At 39.0% G+C, this 25,048-nt stretch overlaps 2 protein-coding genes across 11 annotated transcripts in view; both read right to left on the bottom strand.

Moving 5' to 3' along the window:
- The window catches only part of TTC27 (tetratricopeptide repeat domain 27), a 161,871-nt gene extending 157,074 nt beyond the window's left edge, over positions 1-4,797 (bottom strand). For both annotated transcript variants that reach the window (XM_066266883.1, XM_066266884.1), the window contains exons 1-2: positions 4,514-4,797; positions 3,198-3,375 (exon numbers count right to left, since the gene is read on the bottom strand). In XM_066266883.1, coding sequence (XP_066122980.1) covers positions 3,198-3,375; positions 4,514-4,613 — 278 coding nt within the window. In that variant the 5' untranslated portion in view covers positions 4,614-4,797. The remainder of the gene's footprint in view (positions 1-3,197; positions 3,376-4,513) is intronic.
- Positions 4,798-8,780: 3,983 nt separating this feature from the next.
- BIRC6 (baculoviral IAP repeat containing 6) overlaps positions 8,781-25,048 on the bottom strand; it is a 247,818-nt gene continuing 231,550 nt past the window's right edge. For all 9 annotated transcript variants that reach the window (XM_066266863.1, XM_066266865.1, XM_066266866.1 and 6 more), the window contains exons 70-74: positions 24,381-24,542; positions 22,086-22,163; positions 14,684-14,872; positions 11,883-12,017; positions 8,781-9,469 (exon numbers count right to left, since the gene is read on the bottom strand). In XM_066266863.1, the coding sequence (XP_066122960.1) occupies positions 9,290-9,469; positions 11,883-12,017; positions 14,684-14,872; positions 22,086-22,163; positions 24,381-24,542 (744 nt within the window). In that variant the 3' untranslated portion in view covers positions 8,781-9,289. The remainder of the gene's footprint in view (positions 9,470-11,882; positions 12,018-14,683; positions 14,873-22,085; positions 22,164-24,380; positions 24,543-25,048) is intronic.

Genomic DNA, 25,048 nt, shown 5'->3' with positions numbered 1-25,048 from the left:
CAGTTTCATTAAGAAAAATGTAAGATAACTAACATTTATTGAGCTTATCCGAGAATATTACAAAAATTAATTTTCTGAAACCTAAATAACTGAGGTCTGCAATGTCCAATATTATAACCAGGAGCCACATATGACTCTTAAATTTAAGTTAATTAGAATTAAACAAAATTTCAAATTCGGTCCCTCAGTCACACTGTCCACATTTTAAGCATTCGAGAGCTGGATGTGATGAGTGGCCACCATACTGGACGGCACAGATCCAGATCGTTTCCACCACCACAAAAAGTCCTTTTTTGAACAGCAGTGGTTTAGACACTGATCAGGAACTTGTAACTTTTCCTACATTCTATTCAACAGCCCTGACATTGCCGGGAGACACGTTACACTGATTTTATACAAAAGAAAACTGACAACAAAAACCTGTTCTTTAACAACATTTTACTGATCCTGCACTACCATGTGCAAAACCAAAAAGAACCCTAGAAATTTCACTTGAACCTATTTTTTTTCAGGCCTGCTTTAGCAGGATAGGTAAACTTTTTCAGTAAAGGGACAGATATTAAATATTTTAGGTTTTGAGGGTCACATGTGTTTCTTTTTTCCGACCCTGTAAAACTGTAAACATTCTTAGCCACTTTGCCTCATCAGCTGTAACCTGCCTACCCCAGGATTAATACAAAAACTGATGGATTCAACTCTACCAAGTCTTGAATTTTGTTTTTATTTTTTAAGCAAGAGACAGACAGAGACGGACAGGAAAAAAGAGAGATGAGAAGCATCAACTAGTAATTGCAGCACCTTAGTTGCTCATTGCTTCTCATATGTGCCTTGACCAGGGGGGCTCCAGCCAACCCAGTGACCCCTTGATCAGGCCAGTGAGTGACCTTGGGCTCAAGCCTGTGACCCCGTGCTCAAGCTGGCAACGTTGGGGTTTTGAATCTGGGTCCTCAGCGTCCCAGGTTGACACTCTATCCACTGTGCACCCACCTGGTCAGGTCAGCTCTACCAAATCTTAAAGAACTCTACCAGAGAATCTTAAAGTTTCAGGCTGAAGAGAAAGTAAAACCTTTCTTCTCCTTATATCACCTAGGCTCTAACTTTAAAAATTCTTTAAGGAAAAAAACAAAATCCCATAAGCCTATGGTAGTCAGAATATAAAGCACTGGATACAGCACAACTGAGAGCAGAGCAAAGAAAAGGCATCAGATAAAAGAGATGACCAAAGAGCCTGCTTGAGTTACAAGTCAGGAAACGAGAGAAACAGGCATGTAGCAAGATCTAAAGCCTTACTGTAACTGTAACAATCAAACATCAAAATCCTTAAGGCGACTTGTAAGTACAGCTTCATTTTCAAATTCCTCAAAATGAAGCAACTGAAATATTTCTTCAGCTCTACCTGACAAGCTGAATTCTGCTCGCCCAGTGAATGGTGCATTTGTGTGCATGTTTGTGTTTCAATGTGCGCTGCAAAGCCGGCTTCTATAATACCACGCACACTTTAATGGTGTAGCCCTGTGCCGGTTGGTTGGTTCATGCTTTAATTTTTTTTTTGTTTTTTTGTTTTTTGTTTTTTTGTTTTGTATTTTTCTGAAGCTGGAAACGGGGAGAGACAGTCAGACAGACTCCCGCATGCGCCCGACCGGGATCCACCCGGCACGCCCACCAGGGGCGATGCTCTGCCCACTAGGGGGCAATGCTGTGCCCCTCCAGGGCATCGCTCTGCCGCCACCAGAGCCACTCTAGCGCCTGGGGCAGAGGCCAAGGAGCCATCCCCAGCGCCCGGGCCATCTTTGCTCCAATGGAGCCTTGGCTGCGGGAGGGGAAGAGAGAGACAGAGTGGAAGGAGGGGGGAGGGGTTGGAGAAGCAAATGGGCGCCTCTCCTATGTGCCCTGGCCGGGAATCGAACCCGGGTCCCCCACACGCCAGGCCGACGCTCTACCACTAAGCCAACCAGCCAGGGCCACCACGCACACTTTAGATGGCAAAGTAAGAATCAAAGTTGCAGAAATGTAAACTACTAGTGAACCAGAAAAATGAAAAGGAGTTATATTAATCTATAAAATAAAATGCATTATTTTGTGAACTCCTTATGGATACAAATGATGTCTTATTCCTCTTCAAAACCTCAACATCTAGTACAGTAGTTTGGTTTATTTGTCAAAGTACTAAACAAAGTTATTCCTTAGAAATAATGGTAGCAAAAAAAGAAAAAAAGAAAGAAAGAATGGTAGCCTGACCAGGTTGTGGCGCAGTGGATAGAACATCGGCCTGGGACTCACAGGACTCAGATTCAAAACCCAGGGTCACCGGCTTGAGCGTAGGCTCACCAGCTTGAGTGCTGGGTCGCTGGCTTAAGCATGGGGTCACTCACTCTGCTGGACCCCTCGTCCCCCCCATCAAGTCACATATGAGAAAGTGATCAATGAACAACTAAGGTGATACAACGAAGAATTGATGCTTCTCATCTCTCTCCCTTCCTGTCTATCCCTATCTGTCCCTCCCTTTGTCTCTCGGTCTCACTGTCTCTCTCTAATAATAATAATAATAATAATAATAATAATAATTATAAAAAATTGCATGCATTTTAAAGAAAATTAAAATTTGATGTGGATGCCAAGATAGTATAGGAAATAAAGAGGTACATTAAAAAATTGACAACAGTAAAATTCAGGTTTCACCACTGTGTAACTATCTATTATACTTAATCTTATAAAAGTATATAAACTTTAGTGGGAGAAGGTAAAACAAGAATTCCACAATAAACACACTAAGTTTTCTTATCTCTGAAAAGTTCACAAACTAAAACACAATGAAAGTAGTTAAAAGTATCACTCAGCAATCTAGAAGCAGCAAAAGGGTATGCTTTCAAGTTAAAAGGAATTAAGGTCTAATGTCTTGGCTATAGTTATAACTTATCAGACCTAAGCACTTGGAAACTCAGTGGGTTAGTAGTTACCATTCCAATTACATGCCAGTTTCATTTACAAAACCCTTATATCCTACACCATTTTACTTTTCATTCTGATGGTCCTCTGGACAGAAGTGCTTACATACCTTATTTGGCACATTATGAGTTCTGACTAAAAGTAAAGCCGAGATTTTCAGTAATTGCTAAAATCAGTGCCTTACACTGTCAAAGCTCTATTAAAAGTATTGAGAGGATATATCGCTACAAAAACTTCAGATAAATTTCTACCTTTGGGTTTTGTCCAAATCTGATGAGAAATCCAGGAATGTTAATATCTGCTTCTCTAGGTAGCTGTCAATCTTTCCTTCAGTCATCTTTGTTGAATTAAAAATATTTTGAGTCAATGAATTTAAGAATATGGCCTCATAGTTTCCTTCTAGTAGTAAGTGTAGGAAAGATCCACTCTCTGTAATATAAAAAATTAATTCAATAATCCAAAAGAACAATTATTTTCATACTGTAAAGGACAACACAACACCACTAGGTAAATCTACCATTTTAGTAAGCAAAATAAAAAAGTGTATATTTAGAATGCTTGCTATGCATTACTCAAACGCACTGAACAAATTTCCATCATTTTACAAACATCACTTCTAGAATTAGCAGCTCATCTATATAATGAATAGTAAGGTAAAAGGTAGACCCAAGAAAATATTCCTCATTAGTAAGTATTGTCACCCTTCTGTTGAGAATTCAAAGATTCCTACTGACAACAAAAAAGTTTCCGTAGTCTGGCTCCTCCTACCCCCACCCCCCACCTCCCATACTCCCTGATGAAAAACTGGTTCACTCATTGTTCCTCTAATGTTCTCATGCACATTCCTGCCTCCACACTTTTACACTTGTGATTTCTCCTGCTGAGCTCTCTTCCACTTGTCAGTCTTACCCTTTAATCAAAAATCATCTCAAGTCTGACTTCTCCCATGAAACTTCCAGACCACCACACCTTCAGAAACTCCCTATCCCCTACTAACACACACACACACACACACACACACACACACACACTGAACTTACATACTGTCCTAAAAGGTATTTCTCTTCTAGGTCCAGCCTAAACCCCACAGTCAGATGTGCCTATATCCCACTAATAAATGTGCCTTTTAATTCTTTATCTCTTCGGTAAATGTGCATTGCTCACAAGAATTACATCTTTGCTGCGTCCTTTCAGCTTTTCTGCGATCCTAAATAAATTACTTAACCAATCAGTACTTAAATGTCTTCATTTGCAAACTATAATTAAAAGTAACAACTATCTTACGTATCTATTATTAACGACTAAATAAATGTTAGAAAAGTAAATGACATTGCCACTGTTATTATTTCTGAATCTGGGATGTGAGAAGATTGAGGTAAAGACAAGCACAGAATCTGAGGACCACGCCCACCATGTCAAGGTTGCAACAACCCAAATCCTTTAAAAATCAGCAAGATTTACGTAGGAAAAATGTAAAACAAGGATGAATGAGAACCCAGCCACCGCCACACCTTCTCCTCACAGTCCCCACGCTGGCTTAAGTCCCTGGCAAGTGCGCCTCTCTCACCTGAGCCCGCGACCCCCTCCTGCTTCCATTGCTGCCGCTCAGCACCTGTGGGGAAACCCCTCAAAACTGCCAGCTCCGGGGTCCACTTCGTCCCCGACATCGCCCCAGGCAAAACAGATTCTCAAAAGGGTCACACAGGAATCTCAAAAGAAAGTAAAAAGAGAAGGGTCTAGAGATCCCTAAGTCTAGGGGTGACAGTTCCTGTGGATACACTCACAGCTCTAAAACCCCATGTGTGGATACCGGCCCAAGGAGGCAACCATGACAGTGGCGCGGAGCACCCTGGGAAAAACACACAGACCGCACCGGCTTCCGTCTAGAAAACCAGCCCAAGTTCATGACACTGAGCATGCCCAGTAAAGATGCCCACCCCCCACGCCCGAGCGGGGAATTGGCAGTATTGGGGCGTGCCCAACATCAGCCCCGCCCCAAGGGGTGTGTGTGCAGCCCGTTGTAGCTTGGCGTCTTTGAACGCACCGCTCCAGGAGGCCTCGCTTTAAAATGCTGCTCCGAGCGGCGGTTCTACCCAATCGCGGCTTCATCCGAAAGTCTGCCGCTTTGATTCCTAACCCTTCTTGGGTTTGAACTCTCCTGACTGCCTGACGAAAGACGTAGTCCTTTACTCAAAATGCACGTGGGCCCTTACTACCAATATTTGGGTGCCATTTAAGGCAGTTAGAGACCCTGTGCAAAGATGTTCGTGAACCCCAGGTTAAAATTCTGTCAGCGCAAAAAAAGTCTTTATTCTTTGAACGAACTAAAACGTAAATAAAGTATCTGGTTTTGACGCTCCCGCCACATAAATTGTGACCGACAGGGACATTAACCCAGCTAATGATGCAGTGCAGGTTTTGGAGGACAGACGGAACGCAGCAGAAACCTGCCACCTGCGTTCCTGCCGCTGAGCACAGGATGGCACTCCAGGTGAAAACCACGCTCTGCTAGCCGGGACGCCAAGGCGGACGTGCCCCTGTAGCCTGCATTGTGAGTGTGCCATCCACTATCATGAGAAAGCTGCAGGGTAACCCTGACCACAAAGGATTCGTGGAGGAATTAAGAACAATACATCTCTGACAGGACTCTGCTCCAAGGAGGATACAAAACAATTCTTTTTATAATTTTTTTCAGTTAGTTTCCCTTCAATATTATTTTGTATAGTTTCAGGTATACAGCACAGTGGTTAATCATATACTTTATAAAGTGTTCCCCCGGTATTTCCAATACCAAACTGGCACCATATATAGTTATTACAGTATCATTGACTATACGTATTTCCTGGACCATATTTTACATCCCCCATGACTGTTTAGTAATTGCCAATTTGTACTTCTTAATCGCTTCAACTTTTTCACCCAGTCCCCCAATCCCCTCCTTTCTGGCAGCCATCAAGTCTGTTCTCTCTATAACTTTGGTTCATAGCATCTCTGCTTTGACTCTGGTTCTGTATGTTTAGAACCTGACCTGGGTGCTGTGCTTTAAAGACTTCCATATATCACACAAACACAATAAATCAAAGACTACCTAAGAGTTCCTGTCACTTAACCTGAGAAACACACAGTGACCTTGAACAGCTGCCCTTTTGATCTGCAGGGTTCAGGCTCCAGAGAAAAGGCATCTTCACATCTCATCTTTGTCCTTGAAACAAAAGGCTCCTGAGTCCGAATGCTGTATACAGGTTTGTGGTTTGTGCTGCATGGAATGTAGGAAAACAAGCACTGGTGAACTAGAATTACAGGGAAAATTAGTTACAGAAGCTCTCTCTCAGCATGAATGCAAGTGATTTCTTGCATAATTGTTATTTCCCACTAGTAATGCACATCCACACAAAGAAGGGTATGTGAAGATGGTGGCAGAGGTTGAAGTATTGCAGCCACAAGCCAAGGAATGCCAGCAGCAACTGGAAGCTGGTAGAGAAAGAATGGATTCTTTCCTAGAGCTTTCAGAGGGAGTAGAGCCCCACCAACACCTTGATTTTGGACTTTTGGTCTCCTGAACTAAGTATATAAATTTGTTACTTTAAGCCACCGAGTTTGTGGTAATATTTTACAGCAACTCTGGGACTGATGCAAGTATATATATATATACACACACATATACACCATATTTTTCACTCCATCAGACATACCTGACCATAAGACACACCTAGGGTTTTGAGAAAAATAAGAAAAAAAAATATTCTGAGCCAAATGGTATGGTAAAATATTTAATAAAATGCCGTATTTTTCACTCCATAAGATGCACAGGCATTTTCCCCTCCACTTTTGGGGGGGAAAAGTGCGTTTTCTGGAGCAAAAAATATGGACACACACACACACACAATATCTCCCAAGAGAATGAGAGGAGAAAGGGAGATAAGCATCAACTCATAGTTGCAGCACCTTAGCTGTTCCTTGATTGCTTCTCATATGTGCCTTGACCGACGGTCTCCAGCTGAGCTAGTGACCCCTTGCTCAAGCCAGAGACCTTGGACTTCAAGCCAGTGACCATGGGATCACGTCAACGACCCATGCATAAGCCGGCAACCTTGGGGTCTCAACTTGGGACTTCAGCATCCAGGTCAGTGCTCTATTTACTACACCACCACCAGTCAGGCTATTGTTGATAATTTATACTGTACTTAGATTTTAGCTAGCATGTCTGTGGGTGACATTTAATTAACTCTTCTCTTTCATAAATAGACTACGTTGTCATTCTTGGCGTAGCTCACCACCAAGCAGGCCTAAACACTATGTGTTTCAGAACCTTGATTTCCTGGTCACATACTGTTTGTTCCCCCTTTATCCATGCTTAAGAAGCTCTGTACAACCTGTAGTCCCCCTTTTCCTTCAGAGAGCAACTCAGCATTCAGAATACAGCTTCCTCTGGTCAACGCCAGACTCAGGGTTCCCACATGCCACTTTCTTTCCTTTTTTTTTTTTTTAACAGAGACAGAGAGTCAGAGAGAGGGATAGACAGGAACAGAGAGAGAAGAGAAACATCAATCATTAGCTTTTCGTTGCGACACCTTAGTTGTTCACTGATTGCTTTCTCATATGTGCCTTGACCGCGGGCCTTCAGCAGACCAAGTAACCCCTTGCTCAAGCCAGCGACTTTGGGTTCAAGCTGGTGAGCTTTGCTCAAACCAGATGAGTCCGCACTCAAGCTGGCGACCTCGAGGTTTCGAACCAGGGTCCCCCGCATCCCAGTCCAACGCTTTATCCACTGCGCCACTGCCTGGTCAGGTGCCACTTTCTTTTAAACAAATACTATCGAGAATCACCGTAGGCCCTGGCCGGTTGGCTCAGTGGTAGAGCGTCGGCCTGGCGTGCAGAAGTCCTGGGTTCGATTCCCGGCCAGGGCACACAGGAGAAGCACTCATCTGCTTCTCCACCCCTCCCCCTCTTCTTCCTCTCTCTCTTTCCCTCCTGCAGCCGAGGCTCCACTGGAGCAAAGATGGCCCGGGCGCTGGGGATGGCTCCTTGGCCACTGCCCCAGGCACTAGAGTGGTTCTGGTCTCTGCAGAGCGACGCCCCGGAGGGGCAGAGCATCGCCCCCTGGTGGGCAGAGCGTCATCCTCTGGTGGGCATGCCAGGTGGATCCCAGTCGGGCGCATGCGGGAGTCTGTCTGACTGTCTCTCCCCGTTTCCAGCTTCAGAAAAATACAAAAAAAAAAAAAAAAAAAAAAAAATCACCGTAGTTTTCTTTTGTGACAATTGGTCTTGGAAAAATACCCTTTCTTTTCTCATGCTTAGGTCTTGAAAAGTGTCTAATTCTTCATAGAAACAGCATTTCATACATGCAAACTGTTTTAGAAATAAGACATACTAACAGATGTAAGTCTTTATTTATTTGGCTCTTGGAAGAACTTGCATGTAAACGAGCCTATATGGCAGATACAGGCTGTACTGGGACAGCACCAGAGAGGCACACCCTCTCTGCTCTACAGAGCCTCAGTGGTTAACGCATACACGTCACTTCAGTAATGTAACCAGAGTCCAGGTAAGAAAGGAGCCCTTTAGGAAAGCATCAGTTTCATAGTGGCTTTTCAAATTGACCATTCCTTCCCACATATACTTAAATTCAAATAACGAATACATTCACAAGCCAAATGTTGGCATAGAATAAAATCATGTTCATTTATTTTTTTTCTGCATTTTAGAATTAGAGGCATAAAATTAAATATGTTGAATGTAATAAATTCATCCATACAAGTGCAAGTCTCCAACTACAACACATTTTTATGGCAAATTTATCATTTAAAAAATGTACCAGAAAATCAAAAAAGAGGGAGTATGTCATGTAACTTTTATTGAAGTGTATTGTAGGGGGTCTTCAGAAATCAAATATGAGCATGAAGATATGGTCAAACATAAAATCTATCAAATTCAGTGAAAAGTTGCTGACTTCAAATAGTAGTTGTAAGAATGAACAATATATATTCTTTGTTAACAACCTCTCACTCTACAGTAAAAAAAAAATAAAATAAACATTCAGTAAACATTCTTTCCTAAGGTAGTTTCCCTTATATAGCAGTGATTTATCCATTTCTTTGTATACACAAATTTGTTCAACATACCAATCAGTGGTTCTCACAATTGAAAAATAAAAGCACAAAAAAGTTTACACTCTTGTACAGGTAAATAAAAGATCACCTTGAATTAAACTGGATCTTCTCAAGGGCATAGTATAGTTTCAGTTTCATTACCTATTACATAATTAGTTTCTTACATACAAATATTGACATATTTGGCTTGTGCTTCAAAGCCTTTGTGTCTATGAAGTCCATGTCAATGCAGCTCATAATTTGAAGTCACTGGAGAGTTCTTTGCTGCTGCCGGGTTTGACCTGATCGTGCATGAGCGTCTCCTCAGCACCTGCTGTGGCACTGCACATCTCCGCAGCATCGTCGGCCTCTGGGTCCAAGCCTTCAGGACAGGGAAGTTTCAGCAGCTCTTCCCGGAGCTGAGCTGTGTGACGCTACATAGGAACATAAGTGATGTTAGAACTGCAAACCCAGGGATTCTACCACAGTATCATTTGAGGAAGGAATTGAGTTTAAAACAAAATTCAAAGCACAGGCCTAAAAATATTTATTGAGCACCTTCCTTATGCTAGCTACTGTAACAGAGAGAGAACAAAACTGGCAAAAAGTTCTCAAAATAACTGATTTTGAAAAGTCCTGAATAGCCCACTGACCCTACGCATGCCCCCAAGCCTGTAAAAAACAGCATTATTGATCATGTATTTGCTACATATACTCTTTTAAATTCTAGAGTAACCTCTCGATAAGTGATCCATGCAGCCTCTGGGTGAACATTTCTGAAGAAAAGACAAGTTCATAAATTAACATTTAGTGCTATTTTAGTGAATGAAAACAAGTTTTTATTAGGTACTACATCCTATGTAGAATCCCTGCAAAATATTTCATACTATTTGTCTCACTCAATGCTCAGAACAAACCTTAGAAAAATTTCATTATCAGAATTGTTTGAAAAGGTTAAGCAAACAAAAAAGATCTAGATTACCTAACTGTATATGACTCCATACTGCTATTTAGGCAAGGATGTAATAGAGCAGGGGTCGTCAAACTTTTTATAAAAACCACCCACTTTTGCAGTGCTGGTAGACCTGGTCCCTACCGCCCACTAGTGGGCATTCCAGCTTTCATGATGGGCCAATCGCGGCGCTGTTTGGTTGTACGGTAGGGACCAGGTCTACCAGCACTGCAAAAGTGGGCGGTTTTTATAAAAAGTTTGACGACCCCTGTAATAGAGGGTGGGTGGTTGTCTATAAACATTTAATTTAGTTTATAATTTTCTAGTGGGAAAGAAATAATCTCAAATATTATACCAAGGGCTTTAAAAATTAGTTGTGTCAACAGCTGACTTTGAAAATTAACTAAACATTTACAGAACAAATTTTACCTGTCAAGCACTGTGCTAAACACTAACAATGTAAAAGCAATGAGTCGAGTAAGGAACATATATAATCTGACCTCATGGAGCCCAAATTTGTTTGGAGGTATAAGACATAAAATCAAGGTGAGGTAAACCACATACCTGTAGCCATCTGTAAGGTTTCAAAGTATATTTACATGTTTGTAACTTTCTCTAGCCTCAATTTGCTTTCCATTATGGACAACACTAACAAGGTAAGGAGAAAGAAAAAACCTTTCTTTCAAACTATTGTTTGAAAAGTCACTTTTAAAGAGTCAACGCCAAAGTCAGGGGTATAAATACAATGAGAAAGAGAGAGAATGAAATAGCCCTTAGGGCCAAAATGTAAACCTTTACATATACAATCAGTCAGGAGAAGGGGTATTATGAGTGTTTCAATAGGCAGGCATAGGGTGTTAGAGAGCTTATAATACAATCATCTAATGTAAAAGTGGTGGTAGGCTTCTATACAAAGAAATTTCAAACGGAAATTCAATGAAAGTGAGCTGAAAGAGCCGGTAAAAGCTAAGACTGAAAAGCCTTTACAAAGGCCCAGAAGGGAGAGAAAGGTGAGTGACTAGAGAGGCGACCCAGGGTTGCTGGTTCTGGAGAACTGGAGAGTAGGTCACTTTGGTAGAATGGAAGTTAAATAGCCAGTTAATTAATGAGAGTGCGGGGCTTCACAACAGAGGCTGAAATGGTAAAGCTCTAGTTTGACAGTAAAAGAAGAGAAACAGTTTAATAATGGGGCAAAATATAAGTAGCCTGAGGAAGGTAAGTGTTCAAGAGAAAAATAATTTCCTTTGTAAGTTTTTAAAATGGAAATATTAAAGTCAGAAGGAAAGAAGCTAGGGGAGATGGAAAAACTGAAGGGAGGAACGGGAGGATAACTGGTGGAGGATGAGAGGAACAGAGGTGAGCAAGAACAGATGTTACGAAGCAGGGAAAAAACATCTCCAACCTCCCCCCGTGTTACATGTCCATGCGGGAATGCCCAGGTTGAAAACAACTGCTTGCCTCCCTCAGGCAGGTCTGTACCACAGCCACTTCCACCAACCAGCTGTTGGAGGCTCTACAGCTACCATCTCCCTCATTGTTTTAGGTAATAAAATTCTATTTAGAAGGCCAGAGGCCTAGAGAAGAGCTAATGGGATAAACAAAAGTCATCCATGGAATACATTTTTTGTCATCACCTTCAAACAACTTGGTTAAACTCAGTTGGCTGAGCCCCCGTCCCCACTTTTTATTTTAGGAACTGTTGATTCACTGTCGAAAAGAACGTATCTTTTCTATAGACTTTTGGACAGCAATTTACACCTCTGAATTTACAATAAGTTTTATGTTTATTTGATTTCCTCCCAACATTTACCAACCAGTGGCCACGGTTCTGTCAATGAATATGCAACCCTTCTTTTAAAGCCAGCAACAGGGCTCAGGGCAGGAGGCTTCCTCACCTTGAGCGCCGCCGCGTGGTGGGACATAGTCCTGCCCACCCGCTTGTCACTGCTGTACTGCTGGATGTCGGCAATCCACTCCTCGCACTGGGCCATGATCTCAACTCTCTTCAAGTAAAAATGTTTGTGTATAACCTTAAGAATCAAGCAAACAAGGGAAAAAAATGTGTTCAGGTCAGAAATTAAAAGACAAAGTATGTGAGCGAGTTCTACAGGATGAGAAGGATTACTGTTTCAAATTATTCTTAAAAGTCATCCCCCTCACTCCCAAGTTCCTTATGTTAACAGTTTTTCTTCCAGAAAAAAATTGATGCATGAACGAAAAAATTATACATTGACTAAGTATATGTATACTTACACATTTTTTAATACATTTTAAAATTGAAGTTTAACATACACAGAAAAGTACACAAAACATATACAGTTGGACACCTTTTCCCATGAACATACCAATGTAATCTCTACAGGTAAAAAACAGAACCTTGCCAAGCATGCCAGAAGCCCCCTCTGCTACCTTTCACATGTAATCTTCATTCAAAGGAATACACTATCCTGACTTCTTACGTTCACTAGTTTTGAATTTCTGTGAGTGAAATCATACGAAATGTGCTTTTTCGTACCTGGCTTCTATACTCTGTTGTGTTTATATTTGCCCCTGTTTATTATGCAGTTCATTCATTTACCTTGCAGTACACCATTTTTTTGAATATTCCATAATTTGTCCATTCATCCTATTGATGGAAAATTGGATTGTTTCCAATTTCAGGCAAATATGAATAATAGCATGAACATTCTCTACATCCAATACGTACACAATTGCTGAGCATATACCAAGAAGTGCAACTGCTAGTCACAGGACTGATCAGATCCTGCCAGAGTTTTCGCAAAAGGTTATACCCATTTACGTTTTCATCAGAAGTGTATCACAGTTCCAGGTGCTCTGCATCCTAACATTGAGTAATTAAGCCCTTAAACTCTCAGAGATGCTGAAGATAGGAAGATAGGGGCCAGACAGCGCAGGGCTTTGTCGGCTATGCTAAACACTCTGGGGTTTCTTCTGCACAGTGGGAAGTCACTGGACTGAGATAAGATTGTGTTTGGAGAATTATTGTAAAGGGACAAAAGTGGAAGAAGAAAACCAGTTAGAAAATTACTTCCACAATCCAAGCAAGAGGTAATGGTGGCCTGAAATAGGCTGGCCATAGTGAAAACGGGTTTTTTGTTTGTTTGTTTGTTTTTGTATTTTTCTGAAGCTGGAAACGGGGAGGCAGTCAGACAGACTCCGACCGGGATCCACCCGGCATGCCCACCTGGGGGTGATGCTCTGCTCATCTGGGGCGTCGCTCTGTTGCAACCAGAGCCATTCTAGCGCCTGAGGCAGAGGCCACAGAGCCATCCTCAGCACCCGGGCCAACTTTGCTCCAATGGAACCTTGGCTGCGGGAGGGGAAGAGAGAGACAGAGAGGAAGGAGAGGGGGAGGGGTGGAGCAGATGGGTGCATCTCCTGTGTACCCTGGCCGGGAATCAAACCCGGGACTCCTGCATGCTAGGCTGACACTCTACCACTGAGCCAACCGGCCAGGGCTGAAAACGGTTTTTATCACTGAATTTTGATGATGCTTTGAAGGGTGGAGTCAAAAGGATTTGTCAATTGCATGTAGTACATGCGAAAAAAATGAAAAGTCAATGAAAAGTCAGGAGTGGTAAAGGTTATAGGCTTAGAGGATGGTGCTTTCACTGAGAGGGGAAAGAAGAAACCAGGTTTTGTTTTACACACCGTTGAGTTTGAGATGACAAACGTTTTAGTGGACTTGTCAGGTAGTTTATGTATCTGGGTTCATGAACTGAATCTTAAGGGCACTGAAGAAATTACGATACAAACATGAGGAATAAAAGTTTTTCAAAGGAAGAAACTGAATTTCATTTATCCTTGAGCTCTGAGTACCTTAGTGCAGTGCCTAGTAACAGCTGACATTTAATATGGTTGTAAAATAAGTTGCTAAAGAAATCCAAGCTTGAAAAGGAGCACAATGCTGTGCTTAAGCACACACACAAAAATGCATACGATTTCCTACGATATTAGAGCAGGTGATTTCTGACTACCTTTCAAGATAAATGCAAGGTTTGCAAAAATAAATTACCTAACTTTATAAATCATTCAAAATGTAAATTCATTTAGTAATAACATTAACAAGAAATTTCTTCAGAGTATAGTCATCAACGCTGTTGGATGAAGAGTACACAGCTCAAGGATGATGGTGCTTGGTAATCAAAAATAGTATTTGCTTAGTTACGTTAAAGATAAATTTTCTGTCAGGGAAATATGCCAAGTTCTCTTCTAAAACGTCAAGTTTCTACCACAATTTAAGAGACTGATGATCAAAGGAAATAATTTCAAGAAAGAAAAATGTTTCATGACACAGTTAAAGTAAGGTAGTTCAAAGTTCACACACAGATATTAGTACATGGGCAAAGTTTCTATTTATCAAACAACTTTAGAAAGTATGTTAACTAACAAAAAAATTTTTATGAGGAATATTTTAGTAGCATAGCTACAGTTTGCTAGTAGAATTGCAACTATTAAAATAAGAAATAAAACTGCCCCCAAATCTAGTCTACTTTTAGGAAGTAGGCAGTTTTAAAATTCTTCTATGTTACATTACTGATATTTTATGTTTAAAAACTATTGAAAAGTTTATAGTACATCATAAATACTCAGAATATAAAGACAAGTACAATTCTAATAAACTATATTCTATGACGTCTTTAATCAAATATTCCATTAACTGTATTGCACACACCTCTTTAAAGCATGGGGAGGGGTTTCTGATCTGCTCCAACATCGCCCACTTCACGGTTGCTTGGCGGATGTTGCCATCATACTCGCGAGAACTCTGTGTGCCACTGGGAGTGCCTCTGGACCGTTCATATCCTGGTTCATTAAAATACGGCTCAGATACTAATATAAGGGACTGAACAGACACCAATACCTGAAGAAGAGGGAAATAAAAAATAGTTGTAATGGGAAATTTTGACTACTAGTAAACTGGTATCTTGCTTCCACATATTATCATCACCATAAAATTGATGTTAATAATTTTAATAACACTAAAATACTTATTAAGGCAAAAATAAAATGGATAGAGTCTTATATAATATTTATATATCCTATATTTTATATCCTAAATCCTCAAAAAATAAAAAGAGATATATTTTATTTCCTAAAACTGCTAAAAAAAGAGTTTATAAATATCAAACCATTTTAAACATTATTATGCTCAAACTGTCCTTACTCGCAAAGTGCATAAAACTAACCATGCACACTTAACAATATTCACTTGTAAGGAAAACTATGCATGAAGCCGTCTTTATTTTTATTCCAAGGGAAATTAACTTCTACATTATCACAAAAACCTTATCACTGGAAACGCTCATTGGCAAGATGACATGGCTCTAAGACCATTTCTGATGCCCACTTATAAAAGACAAGACTCAGGCTTGTTTCTCCAGACGTAATAAATGTTTACAGAGCTTGTTCTTAGCTAATATAATATTGCTGGCTGAAATACCTATATAACAAGCTAATATAACATCTTTGGAAGCAGGGAAGCATTAGATACCATATGCCTGCTTTGTAAACTAAAAAGGAATAATAGCAATTGGCCTTTCATCAGAAAGAATGATTAATACCAAGGATATGCATCTTGGAAGTCAAGAGAAAGAGAGAGAGAGAGAGAGAGATTTTTTTAATGTATTGATTTGAGAGACAGGGAGAGAGAAACAATGATTTGTTGTTCCACTTACTTATGCATTCGTTGGTTAATTCTTATATGTGCCCTGACTGGGGATCAAACCCACAATCTTGGTGTATCGGGTTGATACTCTACCCAACTGGGCTACCCGGCCAGCGCAAGCTATACCTATATATATATTTTAAGACTTTATTTATTAATTTTAGAGAGAACGAAGGGAGAAGCAGGAAGCATCAACTCCCATATGTGCCTTGACCAGGCAAGCCCAAGGTTTTGAACTGGTATCCTCAGAGTTTCCAGGTTGACACTTTATCCACTGTGCCACCACAGGTCAGGTCGCGATCTATTTTCTTTACAGACTTTTAAACAGGAACTTGAACTTTAAAAATATGATATAAGAACAGATAAGATTAAATATGACCTGAAGTGACTGTGTTATTAAGGCCAAAGTCAATTATATTAAAAAAGAAGTTTAACCTGCATCTAATTCTCAGGCAAAAATCTCCTATGTTTAAAACTTCCTGAAACTAAATCTATCATTGAAGGAATATGATTTTCCTCTGGCTGTACACTTTCCCCTAACTCAACCCTGAAACTTTGGAAATAATCCTCCGGGGCATACTATTAGTCTTTTCCCCTTCCTTTGTAAGTCATCTTCCTCTCCTATTATACACAGAAGTAGGATATAATCACCATTTTTCAACAAAGGCAGAGAAAGGATTTAAATTAAAAATTCATCACAAATCTGTAGAACTCATTTTTTTATTTAACCTCACCTCCTTTGAGACAAAATATAGTTTTACAAATCTCAAGCAGTTGTAGATTCAAACAATTTAAATTTCAGATTCATAGAGTATTTGGTTTAAAACTGCTAAACCAGATAAAGAAAACATAAAGAATAGATGCTTTGTATACAGAATATAGAAAATTATGTTTAATAAATAAATTTGGGTGTAACTTATTGTCTGCTAAAAGAAAAAGCACATATTGGACTATAAAGTGTGGATTTGATAATTAATACAATACTGGAATTCAAAGTACAATTTACAACATAGGTTCTTTTATCATTGGGTGACGTATTTACTTTTTTAAAGGCATCTTCAATTTACTATTTAAACAGGTACCTTTTTGGGGAAGGAGACTTGATTTGAGGTGGTGAACACATAGTGAAATGTACAGATAATATATTATAGAATGGTACACCTGAAATCTACATAACTTTATTAACTGATCACACCCCAATAAAGTCAATTAAAAAAATAAACAACTGACTTTACTGTAGCCCATAAAACATTGAGCATGAAAAACATAACTATCCTTGGAAAGAAAGACTTTTTAAAAGAATTTGATTTTCAATATTCAAAAATAATAGAATTTATCTAGTTTTGAGTAACAGTGTATGATACTTGAAGTCACAAACCACTGTAAGCAGAGTAATTTATTCCCTCAGGACTTATTTTTCGGTCATCAATGTAATGGTGATAATACCTATTACATTATAGGATGACAGTGAGAATTAAATAAACTTTTTTTGGGGAAGGGGTAAAGCAGTAGTTTTCATAAGTAAATTTAATTAATACAAAGTAGCTATTCTTTCGTGGAGCAAAAATAACAGCATGCATCCAAAAAATAGTAAAAGGTAAAACAAAAATCACTTCTACTCTAAAAATAAAATATTTTTACCTATGTGATAGGAGCATGAAAAAAAGCAGTCAGCACGAGTTCCACTTTGATCAACAAAACTTAAAAGAGCTACCTGGATTCAAACAAACAAACTAACTAGTATTTATCATAGCTATATATAGCCCAAATATTTTTTTAGAATGAGTTCAAAATGATTTGATAATAAACAGAAAAATATCTACTGCATGTCATAGTATTTTACATATGGTTATGTTTAAGTTGACTTGATAATAAACAGAATATATTTCATTGCACAATGTACGTTCACTGATTCTTAGTCAATACATTGATATTTTCATAAAGTCAAGAGTTAGACTTTTTTTTTTCTTTGTCTTTTTCTGAAGCCAGAAACGGGGAGAGACAGTCAGACAGACTCCCTCATGCGGCCAACCGGGATCCACCCGGCACGCCCACCAGGGGGCGACACTCTGCCCCTCCGGGCGTCGCTCTGTTGTGACCAGAGCCACTCCAGCACCTGGGACAGAGGCCAAGGAGCCATCCCCAGCGCCCAGGCCATCTTTGCTCCAATGGAGCCTGGCTGCAGGAGGGGAAGACAGAGACAGAGAGGAAGGAGAGGGGGAGGGGTGGAGAAGCAGATGGGCGCTTCTCCTGTGTGCCCTGGCCGGAAATCGAACCCAGGACTTCTGCACGCCAAGCCGACACTCTACCACTGAGCCAACCGGCCAGGACCAAGAGTTAGACTTTTATTAATAGGTTGAATTGACTGTCGCTTTCCTCTTTAGCTTCATATTAGCATCCCCAAACTGCAAGAAGTTCTCATTGTAATTTGTTCAAGGACTGACTATCAAGAACCATATAATAGCTTCCTTTTACTATCTTTGTCAAATCAAAAATTTAACCCTATTATATGGTCTTCTACCAGGCCACTCAACCAATCAGCAATCTTGTCTCCTACAATTTTATATACTCATCTGGTTAGCACAGTCTTATCATTACCCATCCTATTGACTTATTCTTATCTTTAGAGTATATACCAGTTTGCCATATTTCTCTTCCTAACCTACTCTCATTAGGAATTATTAACTTCCAAATTTCCTTATTTTCATGTCATGTCTTATCAAGGATTTAATTCTCTGACTTGGTAGAGTATACTAAACATTTTTATTATAGATATTTCAAACACTGGAAAGTACAGAGTATACAACCCAAAATATTAATTTGCCATCAGAAAATATATAACATGAAACAGCAGCATCTTGGGGTGAAGAAAAGGAAACTATCTTAATTAATAAAATACCCTAAGAACTCTGTACCTGCCTTTCCAGAAAACTATGCTATTGAGTAGGACTGTGATGAGTAGCTGTTTACTAGTACTTTCCATTTTAATAAACTTCATAGTATATATTTAACATTTATAACCATTGTTAAAAGGTTGATTATCTGAATCATTAACTATGTTTAACTCCTCTTGCATATGACAGCTTTATTAACTTTCAACTAAAACTATTCCAAAGGAATTTTATACATTATAGCAACATTAAAAACCAGTTACATATGCAATGTCAAAATTTGGTGCTACTGATAAAATGCAGTAATTCTTAATCACAACTCTAATAAATAATAATGTGATTTACATTTTAAATTATGAAAATGGTAAAGATGATTATTAGGTTAGAGCTGGTATGACACATACGGCCTAAGACTAGAAAATATGGTATTTTTATACAAATAAATATTATTTTTTTAAGAGTCTCATTACAAGAAACTAAGTAATTCTAATAATGCTTGTCACTGTTCAAAATATTTTGGGAATCTTAATTATATATAGGCTTCAAAATATTTTTTTTTAATTTATTCATTTTAGAGAGTAGAGAGAGAAGGAGGGAGGGAGGGAGGGAGGATAGGAGGGAGAAAGAAGGAAAAGGGAGAGAGAGGGAGGGAGGGAAAAAGAAAGAGAAGTGGGAGAGGAGCAGGAAGCATTAACTCCTTCTCATATGTGCCTTCACCAGGCAAGCCCAGGATTTCAATCCAGCGACCTCAGTGTTCCAGGTCAACACTTGATTCACTGTACCACCATAGGCCAGGTGCCTTCAAAATTTTTTGTGGAAGATTTTCGATTTGTCAAAAATATATACTTGTATCCTCTGTGCACATATGATAAATACAATAAAAGTGTAAAACATCTTTGGATCTCAAACTCATATTTTTTTTTAAGTGAGAGGAGGGGAAATAGTGAGACTCCCACATGTGTCCCAGCCGGAATCCACTCAAACTCTAACTTTTAAAATATTAATTCTTCTGAGACTCTGCTTCTGAAGGAAGTTTCTAATTCATGATAAAAACATGCAACAAACTAGAAGTAGAGGGAAATGGCCTCAACATGATGAAGGGAATTTATGAAAAACCCACAGCTAACATCATACTCTATGGAAAAGACTGAAAGAGTTCTCCCTAAGATCTGGAAGAAGACAAGGCTAGTCATAGCTGCTTCTTGCTCCTGACCAAGTTGATTTCATCACAAATCTGGAAACCTAGATTCAGGAAACTATATAAATTATAAAGTCATATAATTTCAGGTATTATAAAGTCAGGTATTATTTATAAAACTAAAAAAAAAAAACTAGAACAAATATTTTGTAAAAGACTATGCTCTAATGTTAAGTGAACAGAGCGGTATACAAATAATTTATCTACTGTGTTAGTTACGATTATGTGAACTATGTATATGACAAAATAACCTTAAAGGGAATATATAGAAAATACATTTTTATGTGTAGGTAGTTAAGTTTTCAACTTTGCAAAATTTAAACCCTTGAATATAAGTTTATTTTACAGAATTAATGCAGATACACAGGCAAGATAAAAGTTAAAAGCAAATCAAATTTTAAACTATTAAACTCTGAAATTTAACTGTAAATATATTTTTAAAACTATAAAAATTCAAAAGCCGATTCCAATTCTCAGGTAAGTCTAAACTTACTACATAAAAAGGAGATATCTCGGCCCTGGCCGGTTGGCTCAGCGGTAGAGCGTCGGCCTGGCGTGCGGGGGACACGGGTTTGATTCCCGGCCAGGGCACACAGGAGAAGCGCCCATTTGCTTCTCCACCCCCCTCCCTCCTTCCTCTCTGTCTCTCTCTTCCCCTCCCGCAGCCAAGGCTCCATTGGAGCAAGGATGGCCCAGGCGTTGGGGATGGCTCCTTGGCCTCTGCCCCAGGCGCTAGAGTGGTTCTGGTCGTGGCAGAGCAACGCCCCGGAGGGGCAGAGCATCGCCCCCTGGTGGGCAGAGCGTCGCCCCTGGTGGGCGTGCCGGGTGGATCCCGGTCGGGCGCATGCGGGAGTCTGTCTGACTGTCTCTCCCCGTTTCCAGCTTCAGAAAAAAATACAAAAAAAAAAAAAAAGGAGATATCTCTGAGTAAGACTCATAAGCTTAGTTTATGTTGACAACAGTAACAGGTATGTAGAAAAAGTATTTTAAAGTTTTATTAGGAAAAGAATTAATACAATTACTTCTAAAATGAACAAGTAGTTACTTGGGGAAATATTCTATTAACTTCTTCAGTTGGTTTGCATGAACCACATAACCACTTTTATTCTTGGTCTCCATTACTGGCAAAAGGAAAAACTGTATAGTTCTATCTTGCTATTTCATAGGACACTGCAAGGTCTTTATAGACAATCAGAAACACACACCAGACTAAAAATTGTTTCATAACTTCTTTAACCTAATTCAAAACAAGGATATAGGAAAAGACTCCTTTTAGGGTAAGTCAACTTTAATAGGGTTACCTGGGGTAACTTATGGTCTTTCTCAAACACTAAACTATATATGAGTTTAAACTATTACTGAGCAACAATAATTTGTCTCTGTTTCCTTAATGAACAAACAACAAAGTTAATTCATGCTTCCTTGTTCATTTCTTTGCTGCTAGAATTCTGAACTATTAAAATAAAGCATCAGTAAAAAACATTTGATGGGATATTACATATTTTATGTACTCAAGCGGTTTGTAGAAATTAATTTATAAACTTTGAGACAGTACTTCTGAGCCTCAAATGAATGCTATTACTAACTAGATTACAGAAGTATTATATCATAGAGATATATAACTCTAGTAATTCATTAAAGGCTGCTCACATGAGTTTAAGCCTTGTACTGACTGGGAGCTGGGAAAACCTTCTTATCCCGTTGCATCAGTCTCCTTTAACGGCAATTTTGGAATTTTTTAAAAAGGCAACTTTGCCTGACTGGGCGGTGGCGCAGTGGATAGAGTGTCGGATTGGGATGCAGAAGACCCACGTTCGAGACCCCAAGGTCGCCAGCTTGAGTGAGGGCTCATCTGGTTTGAGCAAAGCTCACCAGCTTGAGCCCAAGGTCATTGGCTCAAGCAAGGGGTTACTTGGTCTGCTGAAGGCCCGCGGTCAAGGCACGTATGAGAAGGCAATCAATGAACAATTAAGGTGTTGCAATGCACAATGAAAAACTAATGATTGATGCTTCTTATCTCTCCGTCCTGACTGTCTGTCCCTGTCTATCCTTCTCTCTGACTCTCTGTCTCTGTAAAAAAAAAAAAGGCAACTTTGAAAAAATACATTTTTATATTATGCCCTAACTTAAGATTCTAAAACTCCAGATAAGAAGAGACTCCACTGACTTACCTGCTCATCTATAAGCTATTTAATATTTCTTCTTGTAAGTCTATTTTTTTTGTTTAGTTTATGTTTATTCTTGGTCACTAAAAATTTTTTTCCCCAAACATAAGTAGTTTTGCATTTTCTAAGTGAAACTGTCACAGAAATTTGTTTACTTGCAAAAAGCTTGAGGTCTGAGGATTCCACTTCTCTTCCGGTCTTCCATGCCAGGTATTTAAGATACTTAAGCAAACCTGAGAAATAAGGAGAAAAGCAACGAACAGATTGAAAGGAGCACTTTTTAAAAGCAAACTGTCACAACTAAAAGTAAAAATGAAATGCTATTATGTCAAAGTATCTCAGTCTTATGACCCTAATCAAGACCCTAAGGGTCAGTCTGTTAACACAAACTGGCATCTTCAGATGTGATCCAAATCTATGACATTACAATTTTATCATAAAGAAAAATGCATCAGTACCTATTACACATTATAAAAATAAAGTATTTTTTTAATAAAAAATAACTCTTTTCCAAATAAAAAAATGTTCAGTGAGAAAAAGTGGTACTATTTTTCATTTTTAAAAGTCTCCTTCAGCCCTAGCTGGGTAGTTTAGTTGGTTAGTACAGTTCAATATGTCATGGCTGTGGGTTTGATCCCCAGTCAGGGCACATACAAGAATCAACCAGTGACGGAATAAATAAATGGAACAACAAATCGATGTTTCTCTTTCTCCCTCCCTTCCTCTCTCTAAAATAAATGAATAAATAAAAGAACTGTTTATATCTGAATGAATATGTGTATTATTATTTAAATTACTGATAGACGGTCCATCTCATTTGATTTTAGAGCATCCCTGTGACTACCAATGGTAGGTATTCTTAGATCCAAGGTTAAATATTATTACCAGTATATAATAAAACAACTATATAATTCAGATACTGGACTTTCAAGTAAAAAAGTAATTTCTACCTGACCAGGCAGTGGCGTAGTGGACAGAGGATCAGACTGGGACGCAGAGGACCCAGGTTCGAAACCCTGAGGTCGCTGGCTTGAGTGGGGGATCATCCAATTGAGCATGGGCTCATCTGGCTTAAGCACGGGGACACTGGCTTGAGCATGGGATCATAGACATGACCCCATGGTAACTGACCTAAAGCCCAAGGTCACTGGCTTGAACAAGGGGTCACTCGCTCTACTGTAGCCTGCCAGTCAAGGTACATATGAGAAAGCAATCAATGAACTAAGGTGCCACAATGAAAAACTAATGATTGATGCTTCTTATCTCTCTCTGTTCCTGTCTGTTTGTCTCTATCTGTCCCTCTCTGTCTGTCACACACATACACACACACATACACACACAGAAAGTAATTTCTTAAATACATTTTAACATTTTACACTTAAATTCTTCAGGTTCTAGTCCTTCTCTTGAGTAAAATCAGCATTGCTATTTCGTCCTCTCTGTTCAGTTATAAAAGACCTGTTCTTTGCTTTCCCAGAGAAAGTAGGTCTGTGTCTGGCTAAATCTCCTGCAATAAATTCAAAAACCAAATTCCAGTTTTATGACATGAGCTTATAATGAGGACCAAATGAAACCCGCAAGCCCAGATTTGAGGCAGCATGTACCTTTTGAAAATAGCAAGGCAAGACCAAGAGAAAACTGGGCCATCTTAAATATACCAATCAACTTCAAGAACTCACTGTTCTCACATGACCAAAGTAGTGTCTGCCTGTGAAGTCTATAAATTCTTCTGACCTTCTGTTGACTTTCAAACATTAAATAACCTCAGCATAAAATTTATGTTGAAACTGCATTTAATTTGTCCAAAATTACTTTAAAAAGTGAGGACTGTTCTTCTGAGTCAAATTTTAGAGGGTATACTGTCATATGAAATAATTTTTATTATACGTGTTTGTCAACTATTATTTAGGGGGGATGATACAAATGTATCTTTCTACCTATAATAAAATATAAAACATTTAAATATACATTAAAGTTCACAATTATATGTTCATAAAAAAATTGGACAGTTATAGAAAAAGTTATGATACACATAAAAGGAACACAGATGATGCCTTCGCCATTTATCTACCTTCACGCACTTTTGAAATGATACTAAAATTAGAAATATGGGAAGGTAAAGAAAAGTAAGAGGCAAAAAAAGACATCTGGCTCTGCTATCTCCAGATTGGAGAAAGCTCTTAATTGGCCAAGGGATGTATTCAATAAGTTAGAGCCTTAGTAACTTAAGGCTCTAAGTGCTTCTTAACACGGTTGTGTTTCTGCCCCTTAAGGTTCCTTCTCTCATATTCCTCAAGCTAATATCTGCACACAGGAAATAGGTATGAAGGAAGCTATGTGCTCTGCACATAAATAACTAAATAAATAACTAATCCAAAATTTCTGTTCAAATTAAAAACCTTTGGTCACAACAATTTGGCACTAGAAACAAAGGACTATAATTACATTACCTTGCCATCATTATAAAGGTTTGGATTGAATCGCACGCTATGACCACCAGTTGTTTCTAAATTCACAAGAGGGGGTGAACTGGGATAATCTTGAGGAAAATATACATCAAACTCAAAGCAGCCATTTGCATAAGGAGTGTCTGCTGGACCAGTTATCAGAACCTAGCAGGAATACAAACATACAAAAGTCCATGTTACTATTCAACAATGCTATGTAGGAAAACACAATCCACCATGAAATAAGAACAACCTTCTGCCAGCCTACATGCATCCTATATTTACATCTCTATTGAAATGTATTAGAAATAAATATAGAACAAGGACATGGTTTTAGATTAGGATCAAATGATTTGGTTTGGATTAAAGAAGGTGAAGGGATTAGCCAAAATCATATATACATAACACACATACAGACAACAGGGTAGCAACAGCCAGAGGGAAAGAGGGGTTGAGGCAGGGGAGAGGAAAGTGGGAATGGAATGAGACTGCATGGGGCATGGGCTGGGGGCATGAGGCAAGGTACAGAAATAAAAACAAACAACAACAACAAAAAAACCCAAAAAACAAGAAAAAAAGATGCTTTATTGGCAGAAAAGTTTACCTTAACATCAAATACTTTTTAAAATATTGTTACTTTTTTTGAGATCTTTCCTTCTTAATGTTCTCTA

Source organism: Saccopteryx bilineata, chromosome 3 (genome assembly GCF_036850765.1).
Source record: "Saccopteryx bilineata isolate mSacBil1 chromosome 3, mSacBil1_pri_phased_curated, whole genome shotgun sequence".
NCBI lineage: Eukaryota > Metazoa > Chordata > Mammalia > Chiroptera > Emballonuridae > Saccopteryx > Saccopteryx bilineata.
This window is presented reverse-complemented; position numbering and strand designations above follow the sequence as displayed.